This window comes from Salmo salar, chromosome ssa17, assembly GCF_905237065.1.
Source record: "Salmo salar chromosome ssa17, Ssal_v3.1, whole genome shotgun sequence".
NCBI classification, from domain to species: domain Eukaryota; kingdom Metazoa; phylum Chordata; class Actinopteri; order Salmoniformes; family Salmonidae; genus Salmo; species Salmo salar.
The window spans coordinates 43,743,717-43,769,686 of NC_059458.1; the positions used below are offsets into that span (position 1 = coordinate 43,743,717).

General features: G+C 42.7%; 1 protein-coding gene across 2 annotated transcripts; it reads left to right on the forward strand.

Moving 5' to 3' along the window:
• Positions 1 to 2,222: 2,222 nt before the first annotated feature.
• Positions 2,223 to 23,748, forward strand: LOC106575924 (ADP-ribosylation factor-like protein 6). 2 transcript variants are annotated; one of them, XM_045699612.1, is made up of 8 exons: positions 2,223 to 2,497; positions 4,795 to 4,947; positions 10,207 to 10,268; positions 11,934 to 12,002; positions 12,152 to 12,286; positions 17,834 to 17,963; positions 18,238 to 18,293; positions 23,374 to 23,748. In XM_045699612.1, the coding sequence occupies exons 2-7, from the start codon at positions 4,825 to 4,827 to the stop codon at positions 18,244 to 18,246; spliced, it is 528 nt and encodes a 175-aa protein (XP_045555568.1). In that variant the 5' UTR covers positions 2,223 to 2,497; positions 4,795 to 4,824; the 3' UTR covers positions 18,247 to 18,293; positions 23,374 to 23,748. The 2 variants fall into 2 exon arrangements, with proteins under 2 accessions (XP_045555568.1, XP_045555566.1); XM_045699610.1 differs by having other exon boundaries at positions 2,279 to 2,497; positions 12,152 to 12,246.
• Positions 23,749 to 25,970: the final 2,222 nt, after the last annotated feature.

The following is a 25,970-nucleotide window of genomic DNA, read 5'->3' on the forward strand; positions in this document are numbered from 1 at the left end:
ATCATCAACCATAATATATATGAAGTATTTGTGCAAAAGTCATGTTCTGTGAAAAAAGCCTTGTTTAGTTTGATTATTCAGCCTTGTTTAGTTTGAATAGACAGCCTTGTTTAGTTTGAATAGACAGCCTTGTTTAGTTTGAATAGACAGCCTTGTTTAGTTTGAATAGACAGCCTTGTTTAGTTTGCATAGACAGCCTTGTTTAGTTTGATTATTCAGCCTTGTTTAGTTTGAATAGACAGCCTTGTTTAGTTTGAATAGACAGCCTTGTTTAGTTTGAATAGACAGCCTTGTTTAGTTTGAATAGACAGCCTTGTTTAGTTTGATTATTCAGCCTTGTTTAGTTTGAATAGACAGCCTTGTTTAGTTTGAATAGACAGCCTTGTTTAGTTTGAATAGACAGCCTTGTTTAGTTTGAATAGGCAGCCTTGTTTAGTTTGAATAGACAGCCTTGTTTAGTTTGAATAGACAGCCTTGTTTAGTTTGAATAGACAGCCTTGTTTAGTTTGAATAGACAGCCTTGTTTAGTTTTCATCCACAATCTATATCTTCACTCAGCAATATGCAGTCTCCTTAGCTGACTGACTGACAGTCTGTTTCTGCTATGTCACGCTTCGTCACTCATTGCCCTGCCTTGTTTGGCTTGACAAGGACAAAGTAGTCAAGGGCACCAACAGATTTGGGACCAGGCTACAGTTTCCTCACTTTATAAAACACGAAGAAGAGTGCAGCTCAACTCCACAACAAATCACCAACCGAAAACAACCTCAAGACGTGTACCATAAGAAACACTTTACTTTGACTGCAGTACAATCCATAGTGCTTGAGCATCTAGATCAGGGATCTCCAGCCCTGTTCCTGGAGTACATACCTTCCTGTAGGTTTACACTCCAACCCTGTTCCTGGAGGTTTTAACTCCAACCCTGTTCCTGGAGAGATACCCCTCCTGTAGGTTTTAACTCCAACCCTGTTCCTGGAGAGATACCCCTCCTGTAGGTTTTAACTCCAACCCTGTTCCTGGAGAGATACCCTCCTGGAGGTTTTAACTCCAACCCTGTTCCTGGAGAGATACCCCTCCTGGAGGTTTTAACTCCAACCCTGTTCCTGGAGAGATACCCCTCCTGTAGGTTTTAACTCCAACCCTGTTCCTGGAGAGATACCCTCCTGTAGGTTTTAACTCCAACCCTGTTCCTGGAGAGATACCCTCCTGTAGGTTTTAACTCCAGCCCTGTTCCTGGAGGTTTTAACTCCAACCCTGTTCCTGGAGGTTTTAACTCCAACCCTGTTCCTGGAGAGATACCCTCCTGTAGGTTAAATAGACTCAGACAGATACATCAATATTCACACTGACAGGTTAAATAGACTCAGACAGATACATCAATATTCAAACTGACATGTTAAATAGACTCAGACAGATACATCAATATTCACACTGACAGGTTAAATAGACTCAGACAGATACATCAATATTCACACTGACAGGTTAAATAGACTCAGATAACACACTTGACTAGGGTGAATGATAAGAATGTCCTCTTTCTCTCTCCCCCTCCCACGCAAGCGCGCACACACACACACACACCAATCATCGTCCTCATTCATCGCTGTTGCTGGACAGATCCTCACATATTATCCTGACATTGAGAGCTCTCATGGAGTGGATCTGTGCAACAGGTGCTCAGGACGGTTTGGGGGGGGGGGGGTCGACATCACTTCCTCCCTCCCATCCCAGCAATGCACTCTGGGATCTGTAGTAGCATACATATACACATTACGAATGCTTTTTTTTTCTTCTTCTTCCTCCTTACAATTTTCAAATGTATTTTTGTATAATTTATTAAGGGACATTGTACGCCCTAACTGGTGATCAATAAAAGCCTTGTAGGCTGGGTGTTTGTAAAAATGTAATAAATGTACGTTCTACTGGGGGGGGGGGGGTGACGTTGTTATATAGTATTGCCATCATTTTGACTCAACTATTAAGATATTCTTCCTATTGGTGTGATTTAGTCATTTTATGGTAAAAAAAAAAAAAGGTGGTCTGTCATCATTGGTCCCGTGTGGCTCAGTTGGTAGAGCATGGTGTTTGCAACGCCAGGGTTGTGGGTTCGATTCCCACGGGGGACCAGTATGGGGGGGGAAAAAATGTAGGAAATCTATGCATTCACTATTTGTATGTCGCTCTGGATAAGAGCGTCTGCTAAATGACTAAAATCTAAATTGGTTGTAATGCCCATGATATCCAGTGGATGGTGCACTTGAGCCAGATACATAAAGTCTTATGTACGTCGTGTCCGTCGTCCAGACAACGCCGTGTAAACTCCCAGTGCTTCCTGAGGACCAAAACACTGGCATGTTGTGACCAGAGAAATGACTGACAATATCAACATGTCATCGTTATGACTGGGAGGGTTTCGAAACGAAACGTTTGATATTTGAAGAAAGAAAGAAAGAAAAAAAAAAAGTTAGAAGAATCGTACAAAAGATCTCTTACAAGGTAAAGAGAAGATACATTGCACATATGCTGCTGGAAGAAGATAGCTAACGTTTGCTAGGCTAGCTAGCTAGCTATCGTTTCTTTCAATGAGATTATAGGCACATTGAGTACATCCCATTAAACCCAGTTTAGTCAACTCAAAACTGGTCAAGCTACGTTTTGGTAAACTAGGTCCAAGGATGAAGGTTTATTAAAATAGCTAGCTAGTCACGCTGCTAACTATCTAACCAGATGGCTAGCTAACGTCAGTTTGCTAATGTATTATTAACAGTTAGCTAGCTATCCTAGCATGTTACGCTAACTAGTTAGCTAGCTAGCTACATCAGAAAGGGTGTCAACTTCATTCTCTTTCGTTGTTGCTGACGCATTAGCTACGAATCAAAACGAGACCCTAAACTACCCTAAATGTGATGATCTGGAAGAAGAAAAACATATTTCTACGTGTGGCGCTCGCTGTAACTATTGTAAATGCTAAGTTAGCCAGTCGGCTAGCTAGCGGCTAAACCCTCTTCTTCTTCTTCGTGTGAATTTCCGGTAGACTAGACGCTGTGTTGCGTATTGCTGCCTTTCGCAGGTCAAATCAAATGCATTTATAAAGCCCTTCTTACATCAGCTGATATCTCAAAGTGCTGTACAGAAACCCAGCCTAAAACCCCAAACAGCAAGCAATGCAGGTGTAGAAGCACGGTGGCTAGGAAAAACTCCCTAGAAAGGCCAGAACCTAGGAAGAAACCTAGAGAGGAACAGGTCAGAGTGTGGGTTGAACATTTTGGTTAAATGAAAAAGGGGGGAATGCGAAAATCATAAATTGCATCACCATCTAACTTTGCACCAGTGGAGGCTGCTCTCTTACCATGCTATGTGGATGTCTGTGGATACATACCTGCGGGGCGTACTCATTATGCCGAATTCTGTTGCAAAACGTTTTTATTGGTCGCGTACACATATTTAGCAGATGTTATTGCCAGTGTAGTGAAATGGTTTTGTTCCTAGCTCCAGCAGTGCAGTACTATCTAACAATAAACACTAATCTAAAAAGTACAAGAATGGAATTATGAAATATAGAAGTATTAGGGACGAACAATGTCGGAGTCCTACCTGAATTTGTCCGATAGAAACTCGTTTTGCAACTGTTTGGACTACTGATTAGGACCTACGCCCCGGGTCGTTTGGACTAATGATTAGACCCTACGCCCCGGGATGTTTGGACTAATGATTAGGCCCTACGCCCCGGGTTGTTTGGACTAATGATTAGGCCCTACGCCCCGGGTTGTTTGGACTAATGATTAGGCCCCTACGCCCGGGTCGTTTGGACTAATGATTAGGCCCTACGCCCCGGGTTGTTTGGACTAATGATTAGGCCCTACGCCCCGGGTTGTTTGGACTAATGATTAGGCCCCTACGCCCGGGTTGTTTGGACTAATGATTAGGCCCTACGCCCGGGTTGTTTGGACTAATGATTAGGCCCTACGCCCGGGTTGTTTGGACTAATGATTAGACCCTACGCCCCGGGTTGTTTGGACTAATGATTAGGCCCTACGCCCGGGTTGTTTGGACTAATGATTAGACCCTACGCCCGGGTTGTTTGGACTAATGATTAGACCCTACGCCCGGGTTGTTTGGACTAATGATTAGACCCTACGTCCCGGGTTGTTTGGACTAATGATTAGGCCCTACACCCCAGGTTGTTGGGACTAATGATTAGACCCTACGCCCCGGGTTGTTTGGACTAATGATTAGACCCTACGCCCCGGGTTGTTTGGACTAATGATTAGACCCTACGCCCCGGGTTGTTTGGACTAATGATTAGACCCTACGCCCCGGGTTGTTTGGACTAATGATTAGACCCTACGCCCGGGTTGTTTGGACTACTGATTAGACCCTACGCCCGGGTTGTTTGGACTAATGATTAGGCCCTACGCCCCGGGTTGTTTGGACTAATGATTAGACCCTACGCCCCGGGTTGTTTGGACTAATGATTAGGCCCTACGCCCCGGGTTGTTTGGACTAATGATTAGGCCCTACACCCCGGGTTGTTTGGACTAATGATTAGGCCCTACGCCCCGGGTTGTTTGGACTAATGATTAGGCCCTACGCCCCGGGTTGTTTGGACTACTGATTAGACCCTACGCCCCGGGTTGTTTGGACTAATGATTAGACCCTACGCCCCGGGTTGTTTGGACTAATGATTAGGCCCTACGCCCCGGATTTGCAGTTGTCACACGTTTATGTCTTTGTGAAGGTCTTAGCTGCTATAATATAATATATATATATATATGTATATTTTTATTCAACAGAGACCCCACCGGGAATAAGACGGAATAACAATGGGTTTGTTTGATAAACTAGCCGGCTGGCTGGGGCTGAAGAAGAAGGAAGTGAATGTTCTGTGTCTGGGATTGGACAACAGCGGCAAGACCACCATCATCAACCAACTCAAACCGTTCAATGTAAGTCTACGCTAGTAGCCTGGATCGATCAGGCCTGCTTACTTCATGGCCGACATGAGAATGAGTTAGTGGTTTGCTGTGATATAGTATGACTATATATATATATACAGGTGTAAAAAATGAAGACACTTTAGGATTAGAGTAAGTCAGTATAGTTACTGGTTTTCAGAGGGTACAGATTCCATGTCCTCCTGAAGAGGGATGGTGGAGAGAGGAACAAGGAGACACTGCAGGGAGAGAGGAGGAGATGGGGGGAGAGAGAGAGAGAGAGAGAGGAGGAGATGGAGGGAGAGAGGAGGAGATGGAGGGAGAGAGGAGGAGATGGAGAGAGAGATTTGGGAGAGAGAGGAAGAGATGGAGAGAGAGGAGGAGATGGAGGGAGAGAGGAGGAGATGGAGGGAGAGAGGAGGAGAAAGAGAGGAGGAGATGGAGGGAGAGAGGAGGAGATGGAGAGAAAGAGAGGAGGAGATGAGAGAGAGCAGGAGATAGGAGATGAGAGAGAGGAGGAGATGAGAGAGAGGAGGAGATGGAGAGAGAGAGAGAGGAGTAGATGGAGAGAGAGAGAGGAGTAGATGGAGAGAGAGAGAGGAGGAGATGGAGAGAGAGAGAGAGAGGAGGAGATGGAGGATCTGTAATGTGTAGAATAGAGAAGTGTTGCTACAGGAAGAGAGGAGGAGATGGAGGATCTGTAATGTGTAGAATAGAGATGTCCTGCAACAGGAAGTGAGGTCATGGATGGAGGATCTGTAAGAGGCCATGCAACAACGACCCAAACGAACACACAACTTTCAATTCATTATTGAATGTTGATTCACCTGCTCTTCTTGTTAATTAGTTCAACTTGTCTTCCTAAAGCCTGTCTGAAGACAGTTTCAAATGGCCTTCTCTACTGTTGTATTACAAAGGTACAGGTGGTGGACCAATTAACAGAATCACCTGGATGAATGAAGGTCAACAGTAGGACAATGCCCCGACCCTAACTGCATGAGGAGTCGCACAATAGTCATCTTCAAGTCCCTAACTTGTTAGCATGTTTATCCACCCCTGTAGGTCATCTATCCCTGATTTCTTTCACCCCTGGTCTTCTTCTCTCTCTCTCTCTCATCAATCACTTCCTGTCCACTCCAAACGTCTTGGAGGTCATCTATCCCTGATTTCCTTCACCCCTGGTCTTCTTCTCTCTCTCTCTCTGCATCAACCACTTCCTGTCCACTCCAAACGCCTTGGAGGTCATCTATCCCTGATTTCCTTCACCCCTGGTCTTCTTCTCTCTCTCTCTCTCTGCATCAATCACTTCCTGTCCACTCCAAACGCCTTGGAGGTCATCTATCCCTGATTTCCTTCACCCCTGGTCTTCTTCTCTCTCTCTCTCTCTCTCTCTCATCAACCACTTCCTGTCCACTCCAAACGCCTTGGAGGTCATCTATCCCTGATTTCCTTCACCCCTGGTCTTCTTCTCTCTCTCTCTCTGCATCAATCACTTCCTGTCCCCTCCAAACGTCTTGGAGGTCATCTATCCCTGATTTCCTTCACCCCTGGTCTTCTTCTCTCTCTCTCTCTGCATCAACCACTTCCTGTCCACTCCAAACGCCTTGGAGGTCATCTATCCCTGATTTCCTTCACCCCTGGTCTTCTTCTCTCTCTCTCTGCATCAATCACTTCCTGTCCACTCCAAACGCCTTGGAGGTCATCTATCCCTGATATCCTTCACCCCTGGTCTTCTTCTTCTCTCTCTCTCTGCATCAACCACTTCCTGTCCACTCCAAACGTCTTGGAGGTCATCTATCCCTGATATCCTTCACCCCTGGTCTTCTTCTTCTCTCTCTCTCTGCATCAACCACTTCCTGTCCCCTCCAAACGTCTTGGAGACAGTCCAGAGGTTTCTAGTTGTTCCTGATGGTTTCTGGTCTTGGTAAAGGCTTCATGTCCTGATGGTTTCTGGTCTTGGTAAAGGCTTCATGTCCTGATGGTTTCTGGTCTTTGGTAAAGGCTTCATGTCCTGATGGTTTCTGGTCTTTGGTAAAGGCTTCATGTCCTGATGGTTTCTGGTCTTGGTAAAGGCTTCATGTCCTGATGGTTTCTGGTCTTTGGTAAAGGCTTCATGTCCTGATGGTTTCTGGTCTTTGGTAAAGGCTTCATGTCCTGATGGTTTCTGGTCTTTGGTAAAGGCTTCATGTCCTGATGGTTTCTGGTCTTGGTAAAGGCTTCATGTCCTGATGGTTTCTGGTCTTGGTAAAGGCTTCATGTCCTGATGGTTTCTGGTCTTGGTAAAGGCTTCATGTCCTGATGGTTTCTGGTCTTGGTAAAGGCTTCATGTCCTGATGGTTTCTGGTCTTTGGTAAAGGCTTCATGTCCTGATGGTTTCTGGTCTTTGGTAAAGGCTTCATGTCCTGATGGTTTCTGGTCTTTGGTAAAGGCTTCATGTCCTGATGGTTTCTGGTCTTTGGTAAAGGCTTCATGTCCTGATGGTTTCTGGTCTTTGGTAAAGGCTTCATGTCCTGATGGTTTCTGGTCTTGGTAAAGGCTTCATGTCCTGATGGTTTCTGGTCTTTGGTAAAGGCTTCATGTCCTGATGGTTTCTGGTCTTTGGTAAAGGCTTCATGTCCTGATGGTTTCTGGTCTTTGGTAAAGGCTTCATGTCCTGATGGTTTCTGGTCTTTGGTAAAGGCTTCATGTCCTGATGGTTTCTGGTCTTTGGTAAAGGCTTCATGTCCTGATGGTTTCTGGTCTTTGGTAAAGGCTTCATGTCCTGATGGTTTCTGGTCTTGGTAAAGGCTTCATGTCCTGATGGTTTCTGGTCTTTGGTAAAGGCTTCATGTCCTGATGGTTTCTGGTCTTTGGTAAAGGCTTCATGTCCTGATGGTTTCTGGTCTTTGGTAAAGGCTTCATGTCCTGATGGTTTCTGGTCTTGGTAAAGGCTTCATGTCCTGATGGTTTCTGGTCTTTGGTAAAGGCTTCATGTCCTGATGGTTTCTGGTCTTTGGTAAAGGCTTCATGTCCTGATGGTTTCTGGTCTTGGTAAAGGCTTCATGTCTAGATGCACAACTCTAGTTTTTAAATCTGAACCAAAATAACTCGATGTAACAATGGAAGGTTAATTTAACAGTAAAACGAGACATTTCTTTAATAATTCCTGAAATCTATTATCTTGTTGTAGGTCACTAAATGATGTTGGCGCTTTGGGAATTGGCCACTGGTGGGAACTTACACATAATTGTCAAAAACTTAACAATACTTAACACTTAACCGTAATGGTTTAGTGTACAATCAGCTCTGGATTGAACGGCCAGATTAATTCATAGAAACATTAAACAGCAGAAATAGTTTTGTTCCCTCCCTTGAATTCAAATGGCCTTAATCAGTACGGTTCCCCTAATCTGTTCCTGTTTAATTAACCATTACTAATCTATTCCTGTTTAATTAACCACTACTAATCTATTCCTGTTTAATTAACCACTACTAATCTGTTCCTGTTTAATGAACCACTACTAATCTATTCCTGTTTAATCTATTCCTGTGTAATTAACCATTACTAATCTATTCCTGTTTAATTAACCACTACTAATCTATTCCTGTTTAATCTATTCCTGTGTAATTAACCACTACTAATCTATTCCTGTTTAATCTATTCCTGTTTAATTAACCATTACTAATCTATTCCTGTTTAATTAACCATTACTAATCTATTCCTGTTTAATTAACCATTACTAATCTATTCCTGTTTAATTAACCACTACTAATCTATTCCTGTTTAATTAACCACTACTAATCGATTCCTGTTTAATTAACCACTACTAATCTATTCCTGTTTAATGAACCACTACTAATCTATTCCTGTTTAATTAACCACTACTAATCTATTCCTGTTTAATTAACCACTACTAATCTATTCCTGTTTAATGAACCACTACTAATCTATTCCTGTTTAATCTATTCCTGTTTAATTAACCACTACTAATCTATTCCTGTTTAATGAACCACTACTAATCTATTCCTGTTTAATGAACCACTACTAATCTATTCCTGTTTAATCTATTCCTGTTTAATTAACCACTACTAATCTATTCCTGTTTAATTAACCACTACTAATCTATTCCTGTTTAATTAACCACTACTAATCTATTCCTGTTTTATAATCTATTCCTGTTTAATTAACCACTACTAATCTATTCCTGTTTAATTAACCACTACTAATCTATTCCTGTTTATAATTAACCACTACTAATCTATTCCTGTTTAATTAACCACTACTAATCTATTCCTGTTTAATAATACTAATCTATTCCTGTTTAATTAACCACTACTAATCTATTCCTGTTTAATTAACCACTACTAATCTATTCCTGTTTAATCTATTCCTGTTTAATTAACCACTACTAATCTATTCCTGTTTAATTAACCACTACTAATCTATTCCTGTTTAATTAACCACTACTAATCTATTCCTGTTTAATTAACCACTACTAATCTATTCCTGTTTAATTAACCACTACTAATCTATTCCTGTTTAATTAACCACTACTAATCTATTCCTGTTTAATTAACCACTACTAATCTATTCCTGTTTAATCTATTCCTGTGTAATTAACCACTACTAATCTATTCCTGTTTAATTAACCACTACTAATCTATTCCTGTTTAATTAACCATTACTAATCTATTCCTGTTTAATAATCTATTCCTGTTTAATTAACCACTACTAATCATCTGTTTAATCTATTCCTGTTTAATTAACCACTACTAATCTATTCCTGTTTAATTAACCACTACTAATCTATTCCTGTTTAATTAACCACTACTAATCTATTCCTGTTTAATTAACCACTACTAATCTATTCCTGTTTAATTAACCACTACTAATCTATTCCTGTTTAATTAACCACTACTAATCTATTCCTGTTTAATCTATTCCTGTTTAATCTATTCCTGTTTAATTAACCACTACCAATCTATTCCTGTTTAATTAACCACTACTAATCTATTCCTGTTTAATTAACCACTACTAATCTATTCCTGTTTAATCTATTCCTGTTTAATTAACCACTACTAATCTATTCCTGTTTAATTAACCACTACTAATCTATTCCTGTTTAATTAACCACTACTAATCTATTCCTGTTTAATTAACCATTACTAATCTATTCCTGTTTAATTAACCACTACTAATCTATTCCTGTTTAATTAACCATTACTAATGTATTCCTGTTTAATCTATTCCTGTTTAATTAACCAATACTAATGCGTTCCTGTGTCATGCAGGCCCAGACACAAGACATCGTCCCGACCATTGGCTTCAGCATAGAGAAGTTCAAGACATCAAGGTAATCAATGAATCCTCCTCTTCTCTCCAGTCTTCTAAATCCTCCTCTTCTCTCCAGTCTTCTAAATCCTCCTCTTCTCTCCAGTCTAAATCCTCCTCTTCTCTCCAGTCTAAATCCTCCTCTTCTCTCCAGTCTAAATCCTCCTCTTCTCCCCAGTCTTCTAAATCCTCCTCTTCTCTCCAGTCTTCTAAATCCTCCTCTTCTCTCCAGTCTAAAAGCTCCTCTTCTCTCCAGTCTTCTAAATCCTCCTCTTCTCTCCAGTCTTCTAAATCCTCCTCTTCTCTCCAGTCTTCTAAATCCTCCTCTTCTCTCCAGTCTTCTAAATCCTCCTCTTCTCTCCAGTCTAAATCCTCCTCTTCTCTCCAGTCTAAATCCTCCTCTTCTCTCCAGTCTAAATCCTCCTCTTCTCTCCAGTCTAAAAGCTCCTCTTCTCTCCAGTCTTCTAAATCCTCCTCTTCTCTCCAGTCTTCTAAATCCTCCTCTTCTCTCCAGTCTTCTAAATCCTCCTCTTCTCTCCAGTCTTCTAAATCCTTCTCTTCTCTCCAGTCTTCTAAATCCTCCTCTTCTCTCCAGTCTTCTAAATCCTCCTCTTCTCTCCAGTCTTCTAAATCCTCCTCTTCTCTCCAGTCTTCTAAATCCTCCTCTTCTCTCCAGTCTAAATCCTCCTCTTCTCTCCAGTCTAAATCCTCCTCTTCTCTCCAGTCTAAAAGCTCCTCTTCTCTCCAGTCTAAATCCTCCTCTTCTCTCCAGTCTAAAACCTTCTCTTCTCTCCAGTCTAAATCCTCCTCTTCTCTCCAGTCTTCTATATTCTCCTCTTCTCTCCAGTCTAAATCCTCCTCTTCTCTCCAGTCTAAATCCTCCTCTTCTCTCCAGTCTAAATCCTCCTCTTCTCTCCAGTCTAAAACCTCCTCTTCTCTCCAGTCTAAATCCTCCTCTTCTCTCCAGTCTTCTATATTCTCCTCTTCTCTCCAGTCTTCTATATTCTCCTCTTCTCTCCAGTCTTCTAAATCCTTCTCTTCTCTCCAGTCTTCTAAATCCTTCTCTTCTCTCCAGTCTTCTAAATCCTCCTCTTCTCTCCAGTCTTCTAAATCCTCCTCTTCTCTCCAGTCTTCTAAATCCTCCACTTCTCTCCAGTCTTCTAAATCCTCCACTTCTCTCCAGTCTAAATCCTTCTCTTCTCTCCAGTCTTCTATATTCTCCTCTTCTCTCCAGTCTAAATCCTCCTCTTCTCTCCAGTCTAAATCCTCCTCTTCTCTCCAGTCTAAAACCTTCTCTTCTCTCCAGTCTAAATCCTCCTCTTCTCTCCAGTCTTCTATATTGTCCTCTTCTCTCCAGTCTTCTATATTCTCCTCTTCTCTCCAGTCTTCTAAATCCTTCTCTTCTCTCCAGTCTTCTAAATCCTCCTCTTCTCTCCAGTCTTCTAAATCCTCCACTTCTCTCCAGTCTTCTAAATCCTCCACTTCTCTCCAGTCTAAATCCTTCTCTTCTCTCCAGTCTTCTATATTCTCCTCTTCTCTCCAGTCTAAATCCTCCTCTTCTCTCCAGTCTAAATCCTCCTCTTCTCTCCAGTCTAAAACCTTCTCTTCTCTCCAGTCTAAATCCTCCTCTTCTCTCCAGTCTAAATCCTCCTCTTCTCTCCAGTCTAAATCCTCCTCTTCTCTCCAGTCTCTCCTTCACAGTGTTCGACATGTCTGGCCAAGGGCGATACAGAAACCTCTGGGAACATTACTACAAGTGAGTCTGTTCAGACACACACACACAGTGATAAACACACAGACACACACACACACACACACACACACACACACACACACACACACACACACACACACACACACGGTAGGTAGTACTGACAGTGAGTCGTGTTGACCTCTCTCCCCCAGGGAGGGTCAAGCCATCATCTTTGTGGTGGACAGTGGAGACAAGTTGAGGATGGTGGTCGCTAAAGAAGAACTGGATACACTGCTCAACCACCCAGGTGAATCATCCTCCTCATTATACACTCCTCAACCACCCAGGTGAATCATCCTCCTCATTATACACTCCTCAACCACCCAGGTGAATCATCCTCCTCATTATACACTCCTCAACCACCCAGGTGAATCATCCTCCTCATTATACACTCCTCAACCACCCAGGTGAATCATCCTCCTCATTATACACTCCTCAACCACCCAGGTGAATCATCCTCCTCATTATACACTCCTCAACCACCCAGGTGAATCATCCTCCTCATTATACACTCCTCAACCACCCAGGTGAATCATCCTCCTCATTATACACTCCTCAACCACCCAGGTGAATCATCCTCCTCATTATACACTCCTCAACCACCCAGGTGAATCATCCTCCTCATTATACACTCCTCAACCACCCAGGTGAATCATCCTCCTCATTATACACTCCTCAACCACCCAGGTGAATCATCCAACACATTATACACTCCTCAACCACCCAGGTGAATCATCCTCCTCATTATACACTCCTCAACCACCCAGGTGAATCATCCTCCTCATTATACACTCCTCAACCACCCAGGTGAATCATCCTCCTCATTATACACTCCTCAACCACCCAGGTGAATCATCATCATTATACACTCCTCAACCACCCAGGTGAATCATCCTCATTATACACTCCTCAACCACCCAGGTCAATCATCCTCCTCATTATACACTCCTCAACCACCCAGGTGAATCATCCTCCTCATTATACACTCCTCAACCACCCAGGTGAATCATCCTCCTCATTATACACTCCTCAACCACCCAGGTGAATCATCCTCCTCATTATACACTCCTCAACCACCCAGGTGAATCATCCTCCTCATTATACACTCCTCAACCACCCAGGTGAATCATCCAACACATTATACACTCCTCAGCCACCCAGGTGAATCACCCTCCTCATTATACACTCCTCAGCCACCCAGGTGAATCATCCTCCTCATTATACACTCCTCAACCACCCAGGTGAATCATCCTCCTCATTATACACTCCTCAACCACCCAGGTGAATCATCCTCCTCATTATACACTCCTCAACCACCCAGGTGAATCATCCTCCTCATTATACACTCCTCAACCACCCAGGTGAATCATCCTCCTCATTATACACTCCTCAACCACCCAGGTGAATCATCCTCCTCATTATACACTCCTCAACCACCCAGGTGAATCATCCTCCTCATTATACACTCCTCAACCACCCAGGTGAATCACCCTCCTCATTATACACTCCTCAACCACCCAGGTGAATCACCCTCCTCATTATACACTCCTCAACCACCCAGGTGAATCATCCAACACATTATACACTCCTCAACCACCCAGGTGAATCATCCTCCTCATTATACACTCCTCAACCACCCAGGTGAATCATCATCCTCATTATACACTCCTCAACCACCCAGGTGAATCATCCTCCTCATTATACACTCCTCAACCACCCAGGTGAATCATCCTCCTCATTATACACTCCTCAACCACCCAGGTGAATCATCCTCCTCATTATACACTCCTCAACCACCCAGGTGAATCATCCTCCTCATTATACACTCCTCAACCACCCAGGTGAATCATCCTCCTCATTATACACTCCTCAACCACCCAGGTGAATCATCCTCCTCATTATACACGCCTCAACCACCCAGGTGAATCATCCTCCTCATTATACACTCCTCAACCACCCAGGTGAATCATCCTCCTCATTATACACTCCTCAACCACCCAGGTGAATCATCCTCCTCATTATACACTCCTCAACCACCCAGGTGAATCATCCTCCTCATTATACACTCCTCAACCACCCAGGTGAATCATCCTCCTCATTATACACTCCTCAACCACCCAGGTGAATCATCCTCCTCATTATACACTCCTCAACCACCCAGGTGAATCACCCTCCTCATTATACACTCCTCAACCACCCAGGTGAATCATCCAACACATTATACACTCCTCAACCACCCAGGTGAATCACCCTCCTCATTATACACTCCTCAACCACCCAGGTGAATCATCATCCTCATTATACACTCCTCAACCACCCAGGTGAATCATCCTCCTCATTATACACTCCTCAACCACCCAGGTGAATCATCTTCCTCATTATACACTCCTCAACCACCCAGGTGAATCATCCTCCTCATTATACACTCCTCAACCACCCAGGTGAATCATCCTCCTCATTATACACTCCTCAACCACCCAGGTGAATCATCCTCCTCATTATACACTCCTCAACCACCCAGGTGAATCATCCTCCTCATTATACACTCCTCAACCACCCAGGTGAATCATCCTCCTCATTATACACTCCTCAACCACCCAGGTGAATCATCCTCCTCATTATACACTCCTCAACCACCCAGGTGAAACATCCTCCTCATTATACACTCCTCAACCACCCAGGTGAATCATCCTCCTCATTATACACTCCTCAACCACCCAGGTGAATCATCCTCCTCATTTTACACTCCTCAGCCACCCAGGTGAATCACCCTCCTCATTATACACTCCTCAACCACCCAGGTGAATCATCCACACATTATACACTCCTCAACCACCCAGGTGAATCATCCTCCTCATTATACACTCCTCAACCACCCAGGTGAATCATCCACACATTATACACTCCTCAACCACCCAGGTGAATCATCCACACATTATACACTCCTCAACCACCCAGGTGAATCATCCTCCTCATTATACACTCCTCAACCACCCAGGTGAATCACCCTCCTCATTATACACTCCTCAACCACCCAGGTGAATCATCCTCCTCATTATACACTCCTCAACCACCCAGGTGAATCACCCTCCTCATTATACACTCCTCAGCCACCCAGGTGAATCACCCTCCTCATTATACACTCCTCAACCACCCAGGTGAATCATCCTCCTCATTATACACTCCTCAACCACCCAGGTGAATCATCCTCCTCATTTTACACTCCTCAGCCACCCAGGTGAATCACCCTCCTCATTATACACTCCTCAACCACCCAGGTGAATCATCCACACATTATACACTCCTCAACCACCCAGGTGAATCATCCTCCTCATTATACACTCCTCAACCACCCAGGTGAATCATCCACACATTATACACTCCTCAACCACCCAGGTGAATCATCCACACATTATACACTCCTCAACCACCCAGGTGAATCATCCTCCTCATTATACACTCCTCAACCACCCAGGTGAATCACCCTCCTCATTATACACTCCTCAACCACCCAGGTGAATCATCCTCCTCATTATACACTCCTCAACCACCCAGGTGAATCATCCTCCTCATTATACACTCCTCAACCACCCAGGTGAATCACCCTCCTCATTATACACTCCTCAACCACCCAGGTGAATCATCCTCCTCATTTTACACTCCTCAGCCACCCAGGTGAATCACCCTCCTCATTATACACTCCTCAACCACCCAGGTGAATCATCCACACATTATACACTCCTCAACCACCCAGGTGAATCATCCTCCTCATTATACACTCCTCAACCACCCAGGTGAATCATCCACACATTATACACTCCTCAACCACCCAGGTGAATCATCCACACATTATACACTCCTCAACCACCCAGGTGAATCATCCTCCTCATTATACACTCCTCAACCACCCAGGTGAATCATCCTCCTCATTATACACTCCTCAACCACCCAGGTGAATCATCCTCCTCATTATACACTCCTCAACCACCCAGGTGAATCACCCTCCTCATTATACACTCCTCAGCCACCCAGGTGAATCACCCTCCTCATTATACACTCCTCAACCACCCAGGTGAATCATCCTCCTCATTATACACTCCTCAACCACCCAGGTGAATCATCCTCCTCATTTTACACTCCTCAGCCACCCAGGTGAATCACCCTCCTCATTATACACTCCTCAACCACCCAGGTGAATCATCCACACATTATACACTCCTCAACCACCCAGGTGAATCATCCTCCTCATTATACACTCCTCAACCACCCAGGTGAATCATCCACACATTATACACTCCTCAACCACCCAGGTGAATCATCCACACATTATACACTCCTCAACCACCCAGGTGAATCATCCTCCTCATTATACACTCCTCAACCACCCAGGTGAATCACCCTCCTCATTATACACTCCTCAACCACCCAGGTGAATCATCCTCCTCATTATACACTCCTCAACCACCCAGGTGAATCATCCTCCTCATTATACACTCCTCAACCACCCAGGTGAATCACCCTCCTCATTATACACTCCTCAGCCACCCAGGTGAATCACCCTCCTCATTATACACTCCTCAACCACCCAGGTGAATCATCCTCCTCATTATACACTCCTCAACCACCCAGGTGAATCACCCTCCTCATTATACACTCCTCAGCCACCCAGGTGAATCACCCTCCTCATTATACACTCCTCAACCACCCAGGTGAATCACCCTCCTCATTATACACTCCTCAACCACCCAGGTGAATCATCCTCCTCATTATACACTCCTCAACCACCCAGGAGAATCATCCTCCTCATTATACACTCCTCAACCACCCAGGTGAATCACCCTCCTCATTATACACTCCTCAACCACCCAGGTGAATCATCCTCCTCATTATACACTCCTCAACCACCCAGGTGAATCATCCTCCTCATTATACACTCCTCAACCACCCAGGTGAATCATCCTCCTCATTATGCACTCCTCAGCCACCCAGGTGAATCACCCTCCTCATTATACACTCCTCAACCACCCAGGTGAATCATCCTCCTCATTATACACTCCTCAACCACCCAGGTGAATCATCCAACACATTATACACTCCTCAACCACCCAGGTGAATCACCCTCCTCATTATACACTCCTCAACCACCCAGGTGAATCATCCTCCACATTATACACTCCTCAACCACCCAGGTGAATCATCCTCCTCATTATACACTCCTCAACCACCCAGGTGAATCATCCTCCTCATTATACACTCCTCAACCACCCAGGTGAATCATCCTCCTCATTATACACTCCTCAACCACCCAGGTGAATCATCCTCCTCATTATACACTCCTCAACCACCCAGGTGAATCACCCTCCTCATTATACACTCCTCAACCACCCAGGTGAATCACCCTCCTCATTATACACTCCTCAACCACCCAGGTGAATCATCCTCCTCATTATACACTCCTCAACCACCCAGGTGAATCATCCTCCTCATTATGCACTCCTCAGCCACCCAGGTGAATCACCCTCCTCATTATACACTCCTCAACCACCCAGGTGAATCATCCTCCTCATTATACACTCCTCAGCCACCCAGGTGAATCATCCTCCTCATTATACACTCCTCAGCCACCCAGGTGAATCATCCTCCTCATTATACACTCCTCAGCCACCCAGGTGAATCATCCTCCTCATTATACACTCCTCAACCACCCAGGTGAATCATCCTCCTCATTATACACTCCTCAACCACCACATTATGGGGTAATTGTGTGTAGACCGGTGACACTACATCCCGCCTGTTGTTTGTGTCCCTGATGCTAACGTTCTCCGTGTGTTTAGACATAAAGCACCGGCGAATCCCCTTGCTGTTCTTTGCCAACAAGATGGACGTGAGAGACGCCCTTTCTTCAGTCAAGGTGTCCCAGCTCCTCTGTCTGGAGAAAATCAAGGACAAGCCCTGGCACATCTGGTAGATGGACTCGTTGTAAAAACACCCAGAATCCCATTGTTGGCACACATTTCACGTTTCTCGACCAGGTTCCACGATTCAGTTAGTTACAGTACATTTAGATTTAACACCGTCTGGTTTTTTGTTGTCCAACTTCCAGAACAGGCCTTTTATATATATATATATATATATATATATATATATATAATAAATATATATGACAAAACGCTGCCTTATCTAATTGTTGTTGAAGCGTTGGTTTTTCACTGACTTGCTCTCTTTGTGTCTGTTCCAGTGCCAGTGACGCCGTGAAAGGAGAGGGTTTACTAGAAGGTGTTGACTGGCTGCAAGGTATTAGCAGACATTCCACACTCTCTCTCTGTCATGGTTTCAGCTCACTGAATGGGAAACGATAGCTTCATTTAAATCATGGTTTATTTCCATTTTGACTTCCATCTGTAGATGAAATGACCCTGTGAGTATTTTACGTCCATTTAGTGTTTAGTGTAGCGGACTGGCAGTAGAACCCCCATTATGGTCCTTTAGTCCACATCATTAGTGTTTAGTGTAGCGGACTGGCAGTAGAACCCCATAATGGTCCTTTAGTCCACATCATTAGTGTAGCAGACTGGTAGTAGAACCCCCATTATGGTCCTTTAGTCCACATCATTAGTGTTTAGTGTAGCGGACTGGCAGTAGAACCCCCATAATGGTCCTTTAGTCCATGTCATTAGTGTAGTAGACTGGCAGTAGAACCCCATAATGGTCCTTTAGTCCACATCATTAGTGTTTAGTGTAGCGGACTGGCAGTAGAACCCCATAATGGACCTTTAGTCCACATCATTAGTGTTTAGTGTAGCGGACTGGCAGTAGAACCCCATAATGGACCTTTAGTCCACATCATTAGTGTTTAGTGTAGTGGACTGGCAGTAGAACCCCATAATGGTCCTTTAGTCCACATCATTAGTGTTTAGTGTAGTAGACTGGCAGTAGAACCCCATAATGGTCCTTTAGTCCACATCATTAGTGTTTAGTGTAGCGGACTGGCAGTAGAACCCCATAATGGACCTTTAGTCCACATCATTAGTGTTTAGTGTAGCGGACTGGCAGTAGAACCCCATAATGGACCTTTAGTCCACATCATTAGTGTTTAGTGTAGTGGACTGGCAGTAGAACCCCATAATGGTCCTTTAGTCCACATCATTAGTGTTTAGTGTAGTAGACTGGCAGTAGAACCCCATAATGGTCCTTTAGTCCACATCATTAGTGTTTAGTGTAGTGGACTGGCAGTAGAACCCCATAATGGTCCTTTAGTCCACATCATTAGTGTAGCAGACTGGCAGTAGAACCCCCATAATGGTCCTTTAGTCCACATCATTAGTGTTTCGTGTAGTGGACTGGCAGTAGAACCCCATAATGGTCCTTTAGTCCACATCATTAGTGTAGCAGACTGGCAGTAGAACCCCCATAATGGTCCTTTAGTCCACATCATTAGTGTTTAGTGTAGCGGACTGGCAGTAGAACCCCCATAATGGTCCTTTAGTCCACATCATTAGTGTAGCAGACTGGCAGTAGAACCCCCATAATGGTCCTTTAGTCCACATCATTAGTGTTTAGTGTAGTGGACTGGCAGTAGAACCCCATAATGGTCCTTTAGTCCACATCATTAGTGTAGTAGACTGGCAGTAGAACCCCCATAATGGTCCTTTAGTCCACATCATTAGTGTTTAGTGTAGCAGACTGGCAGTAGAACCCCCATAATGGTCCTTTAGTCCACATCATTAGTGTAGCGGACTGGCAGTAGAACCCCATAATGGTCCTTTAGTCCACATCATTAGTGTTTAGTGTAGTAGACTGGCAGTAGAACCCCCATAATGGTCCTTTAGTCCACATCATTAGTGTAGCAGACTGGCAGTAGAACCCCCATAATGGTCCTTTAGTCCACATCATTAGTGTTTAGTGTAGCAGACTGGCAGTAGAACCCCATAATTGTCCTTTAGTCCACATCATTAGTGTTTAGTGTAGTAGACTGGCAGTAGAACCCCATAATGGTCCTTTAGTCCATGTCATTAGTGTTTAGTGTAGCAGACTGGCAGTAGAACCCCATAATGGTCCCTTAGTCCACGTCATTACTGTAGTAGACTGGCAGTAGAACCCCATAATGGACCTTTAGTCCACATCATTAGTGTTTAGTGTAGTAGACTGGCAGTAGAACCCCATAATGGTCCTTTAGTCCACATCATTAGTGTTTAGTGTAGTAGACTGGCAGTAGAACCCCATAATGGTCCTTTAGTCCACATCATTAGTGTTTAGTGTAGTAGACTGGCAGTAGAACCCCATAATGGTCCTTTAGTCCACATCATTAGTGTTTAGTGTAGTGGACTGGCAGTAGAACCCCATAATGGTCCTTTAGTCCACATCATTAGTGGAGTAGACTGGCAGTAGAACCCCCATAATGGTCCTTTAGTCCACATCATTAGTGTTTAGTGTAGCGGACTGGCAGTAGAACCCCATAATGGACCTATAGTCCACATCATTAGTGTTTAGTGTAGCAGACTGGCAGTAGAACCCCATAATGGTCCTTTAGTCCACATCATTAGTGTAGCAGACTGGCAGTAGAACCCCATAATGGTCCTTTAGTCCACGTCATTAGTGTTTAGTGTAGTAGACTGGCAGTAGAACCCCATAATGGTCCTTTAGTCCACATCATTAGTGTAGCAGACTGGCAGTAGAACCCCATAATGGTCCTATAGTCCACATCATTAGTGTAGCAGACTGGCAGTAGAACCCCATAATGGTCCTATAGTCCACATCATTAGTGTTTAGTGTAGCAGACTGGCAGTAGAACCCCATAATGGTCCTTTAGTCCACATCATTAGTGTAGCAGACTGGCAGTAGAACCCCATAATGGTCCTATAGTCCACATCATTAGTGTTTAGTGTAGCGGACTGGCAGTAGAACCCCCATAATGGTCCTTTAGTCCACATCATTAGTGTTTAGTGTAGTAGACTGGCAGTAGAACCCCATAATGGTCCTTTAGTCCACATCATTAGTGTTTAGTGTAGTAGACTGGCAGTAGAACCCCATAATGGTCCTTTAGTCCACATCATTAGTGTTTAGTGTAGTGGACTGGCAGTAGAACCCCATAATGGTCCTTTAGTCCACATCATTAGTGTAGCAGACTGGCAGTAGAACCCCATAATGGTCCTTTAGTCCACATCATTAGTGTTTAGTGTAGTAGACTGGCAGTAGAACCCCATAATGGTCCTTTAGTCCACATCATTAGTGTAGTAGACTGGCAGTAGAACCCCATAATGGTCCTTTAGTCCACATCATTAGTGTAGTGGACTGGCAGTAGAACCCCATAATGGTCCTTTAGTCCACGTCATTAGTGTTTAGTGTAGTAGACTGGCAGTAGAACCCCCATAATGGTCCTTTAGTCCACATCATTAGTGTAGTAGACTGGCAGTAGAACCCCATAATGGTCCTTTAGTCCACATCATTAGTGTAGCAGACTGGCAGTAGAACCCCATAATTGTCCTTTAGTCCACATCATTAGTGTTTAGTGTAGTAGACTGGCAGTAGAACCCCATAATGGTCCTTTAGTCCACATCATTAGTGTTTAGTGTAGTAGACTGGCAGTAGAACCCCATAATGGACCTTTAGTCCACATCATTAGTGTAGTAGACTGGCAGTAGAACCCCATAATGGTCCTTTAGTCCACATCATTAGTGTTTAGTGTAGTAGACTGGCAGTAGAACCCCATAATGGTCCTTTAGTCCACATCATTAGTGTTTAGTGTAGTAGACTGGCAGTAGAACCCCATAATGGTCCTTTAGTCCACGTCATTAGTGTAGCAGACTGGCAGTAGAACCCCATAATGGTCCTTTAGTCCACATCATTAGTGTATTAGACTGGCAGTAGAACCCCATAATGGTCCTTTAGTCCACATCATTAGTGTAGTAGACTGGCAGTAGAACCCCCATAATGGTCCTTTAGTCCACATCATTAGTGTAGTAGACTGGCAGTAGAACCCCATAATGGTCCTTTAGTCCACATCATTAGTGTAGCAGACTGGCAGTAGAACCCCATAATGGTCCTTTAGTCCACATCATTAGTGTAGTAGACTGGCAGTAGAACCCCATAACGGAACTTTAGTCCACGTCATTAGTGTAGAAGACTGGCAGTAGAACCCCATAATGGTCCTTTAGTCCACGTCATTAGTGTTTAGTGTAGTAGACTGGCAGTAGAACCCCATAATGGTCCTTTAGTCCACATCATTAGTGTAGTAGACTGGCAGTAGAACCCCATAATGGTCCTTTAGTCCACATCATTAGTGTTTAGTGTAGTAGACTGGCAGTAGAACCCCATAATGGTCCTTTGGTCCACATCATTAGTGTTTAGTGTAGTAGACTGGCAGTAGAACCCCATAATAGTCCTTTAGTCCACATCATTAGTGTTTAGTGTAGCGGACTGGCAGTAGAACCCCATAATGGTCCTTTAGTCCACATCATTAGTGTTTAGTGTAACGGACTGGCAGTAGAACCCCATAATGGACCTATAGTCCACATCATTAGTGTAACGGACTGGCAGTAGAACCCCATAATGGTCCTTTAGTCCACATCATTAGTGTAGTAGACTGGCAGTAGAACCCCATAACGGAACTTTAGTCCACGTCATTAGTGTAGCAGACTGGCAGTAGAACCCCATAATGGTCCTTTAGTCCACGTCATTAGTGTTTAGTGTAGTAGACTGGCAGTAGAACCCCATAATGGTCCTTTAGTCCACATCATTAGTGTAGTAGACTGGCAGTAGAACCCCATAATGGTCCTTTAGTCCACATCATTAGTGTTTAGTGTAGTAGACTGGCAGTAGAACCCCCATAATGGTCCTTTAGTCCACATCATTAGTGTAGTAGACTGGCAGTAGAACCCCATAATGGTCCTTTAGTCCACATCATTAGTGTTTAGTGTAGTAGACTGGCAGTAGAACCCCATAATAGTCCTTTAGTCCACATCATTAGTGTTTAGTGTAGCGGACTGGCAGTAGAACCCCATAATGGTCCTTTAGTCCACATCATTAGTGTTTAGTGTAGTAGACTGGCAGTAGAACCCCATAATGGTCCTATAGTCCACATCATTAGTGTAGTAGACTGGCAGTAGAACCCCATAATGGTCCTTTAGTCCACATCATTAGTGTTAGTCCTTAAAATTGTCCTTTAGTCCACATCATTAGTGTTTAGTGTAACGGACTGGCAGTAGAACCCCATAATGGACCTATAGTCCACCGGACTGGCAGTAGAACCCCATAATAGTGTCTCTAGATCCCTGTAAACCCTCCGCTGTTCATAACTCCTCTTATGACCTCTTATAACCCTCCTGTCTTGGAGAACAATTTGAGATCTGATTATTTTTTTGTTTGTTTTATCCAGATCAAATCAAAACGATGAGAACGTGAGAGGTTGAGAGAACGACGCGACGGAGGGGGGGGGGGGGGGAAATGCCATCGTCTGGGTGGCGTCATGGCAACACTGGAGTCCCTCGGGGGTTGACCCCAATGGTGTAAATTCTCAACATGACTCCCACCAACCATGCACACACACACACACACACGCCTCAGAAGAGTTGGAGCCAGCTATGACCTTTGACCTTTAAACATCAACCAGTCTGGATGAAGGACTAGCCTTACCGACGGCCCCTGGAAATAGATATTATTTCTTCCAGTAATTCACACATCTTTGCCACCAATTTGTCTTTTTTACCCTCATTTCAAATGACCCACTCTGAATAAACCAGTTTTAAATGGAGTTTTGTTTTGTTTTGACTGATATTCTACAGTAATGTTTTGGACTGATATATTACAGTAATGTTTTGGACTGATATATTACAGTAATGTTTTGGACTGATATTACAGTAATGTTTTGGACTGATATATTACAGTAATGTTTTGGACTGATATAACAGTAATGTTTTGGACTGATATATTACAGTAATGTTTTGGACTGATATATTACAGTAATGTTTTGGACTGATATAATACAGTAATGTTTTGGACTGATATAATACAGTAATGTTTTGGACTGATATATTACAGTAATGTTTTGGACTGATATATTACAGTAATGTTTTGGACTGATATATTACAGTAATGTTTTGGACTGATATATTACAGTAATGTTTTTGACTGATATTCTACAGTAATGTTTTGGACTGATATATTACAGTAATGTTTTCGATTGATATATTACAGTAATGTTTTGGACTGATATAATACAGTAATGTTTTGTACTGATATTCTACAGTAATGTTTTGACTGATATAATACAGTAATGTTTTGTACTGATATTCTACAGTAATGTTTTGGACTGATATAATACAGTAATGTTTTGACTGATATTCTACAGTAATGTTTTGGACTGATATATTACAGTAATGTTTTGGACTGATATATTACAGTAATGTTTTGGACTGATATATTACAGTAATGTTTTGGACTGATATATTACAGTAATGTTTTGGACTGATATATTACAGTAATGTTTTGGACTGATATATTACAGTAATGTTTTGGACTGATATATTACAGTAATGTTTTGGACTGATATATTACAGTAATGTTTTGGACTGATATATTACAGTAATGTTTTGGACTGATATATTACAGTAATGTTTTGACTGATATAATACAGTAATGTTTTGGACTGATATAATACAGTAATGTTTTGGACTGATATAATACAGTAATGTTTTGGACTGATATATTACAGTAATGTTTTGACTGATATTCTACAGTAATGTTTTGTACTGATATTCTACAGTAATGTTTTGGACTGATATTCTACAGTAATGTTTTGGACTGATATATTACAGTAATGTTTGGACTGATATAATACAGTAATGTTTTGGACTGATATAATACAGTAATGTTTTGGACTGATATAATACAGTAATGTTTTGGACTGATATATTACAGTAATGTTTTGACTGATATATTACAGTAATGTTTTGTACTGATATAATACAGTAATGTTTTGGACTGATATATTACAGTAATGTTTTGACTGATATATTACAGTAATGTTTTGGACTGATATAATACAGTAATGTTTTGGACTGATAATACAGTAATGTTTTGGACTGATATATTACAGTAATGTTTTGGACTGATATTCTACAGTAATGTTTTGTACTGATATTCTACAGTAATGTTTTGACTGATATTCTACAGTAATGTTTGGACTGATATAATACAGTAATGTTTTGGACTGATATAATACAGTAATGTTTTGGACTGATATAATACAGTAATGTTTTGGACTGATATAATACAGTAATGTTTTGGACTGATATACTACAGTAATGTTTTGGACTGATATACTACAGTAATGTTTTGGACTGATATAATACAGTAATGTTTTGGACTGATATATTACAGTAATGTTTTTTTTACTTAAATTTTACAGTAATGCCTACTTGGTACTCTCAAAGCACTAGTTTAATGTCATTTTCATGTTGGATTCTCCTGGTAAAGAACTGTAAACAACTAGCGGGGAAAATATCTATTGTATAACACCGATTGTATACTGTAAATGTTTGTGTGTTTAAATATACAGGGTGGTTTTTGTTTGCCGTAGCCTAGCGTGCCAGGCTCACAGCATGACAACAGGAATTATATGATTTGTTTAATTCTTTTTTTTAATCACACCTATGAATTAGTCGTTATTATATTTATCTTAATGTGGATGTAGAGTTTCTCTTCTCCAACTGAGTCTTAACGTAGTGTTTCCAACGGCTCTGAGACGTCCATTTATTTGCGTTGTGCTGTTGAAGGTATTAGCAGAATGGCTACTGTGTTGTGTATATCTTGTGAGAGACAGACGGTATGTTGTTAAGAGTGTTAGTCCTCCACACGGTTGTAAACAAGAATGTAACATGTTATGTTTTATTTTGATCTACCTTCCGTGATACATGGGAGAATGATAGATTAAAGAAATGTATTCTCTCTGTCTGTCTCTCTCTCTTTCTCCCT

Bases quoted from the DNA above. Each gene is read 5' to 3' on its own strand.
- LOC106575924 (XM_045699610.1), top strand. From the start codon at position 4,825: ATGGGTTTGTTTGATAAACTAGCCGGCTGGCTGGGGCTGAAGAAGAAG. The intron at 12,003-12,151 runs GTGAGTCTGTTC...TCTCTCCCCCAG, and splicing joins CTCTGGGAACATTACTACAA to GGAGGGTCAAGCCATCATCT. The intron at 17,964-18,237 runs GTAGATGGACTC...TGTCTGTTCCAG, and splicing joins GACAAGCCCTGGCACATCTG to TGCCAGTGACGCCGTGAAAG.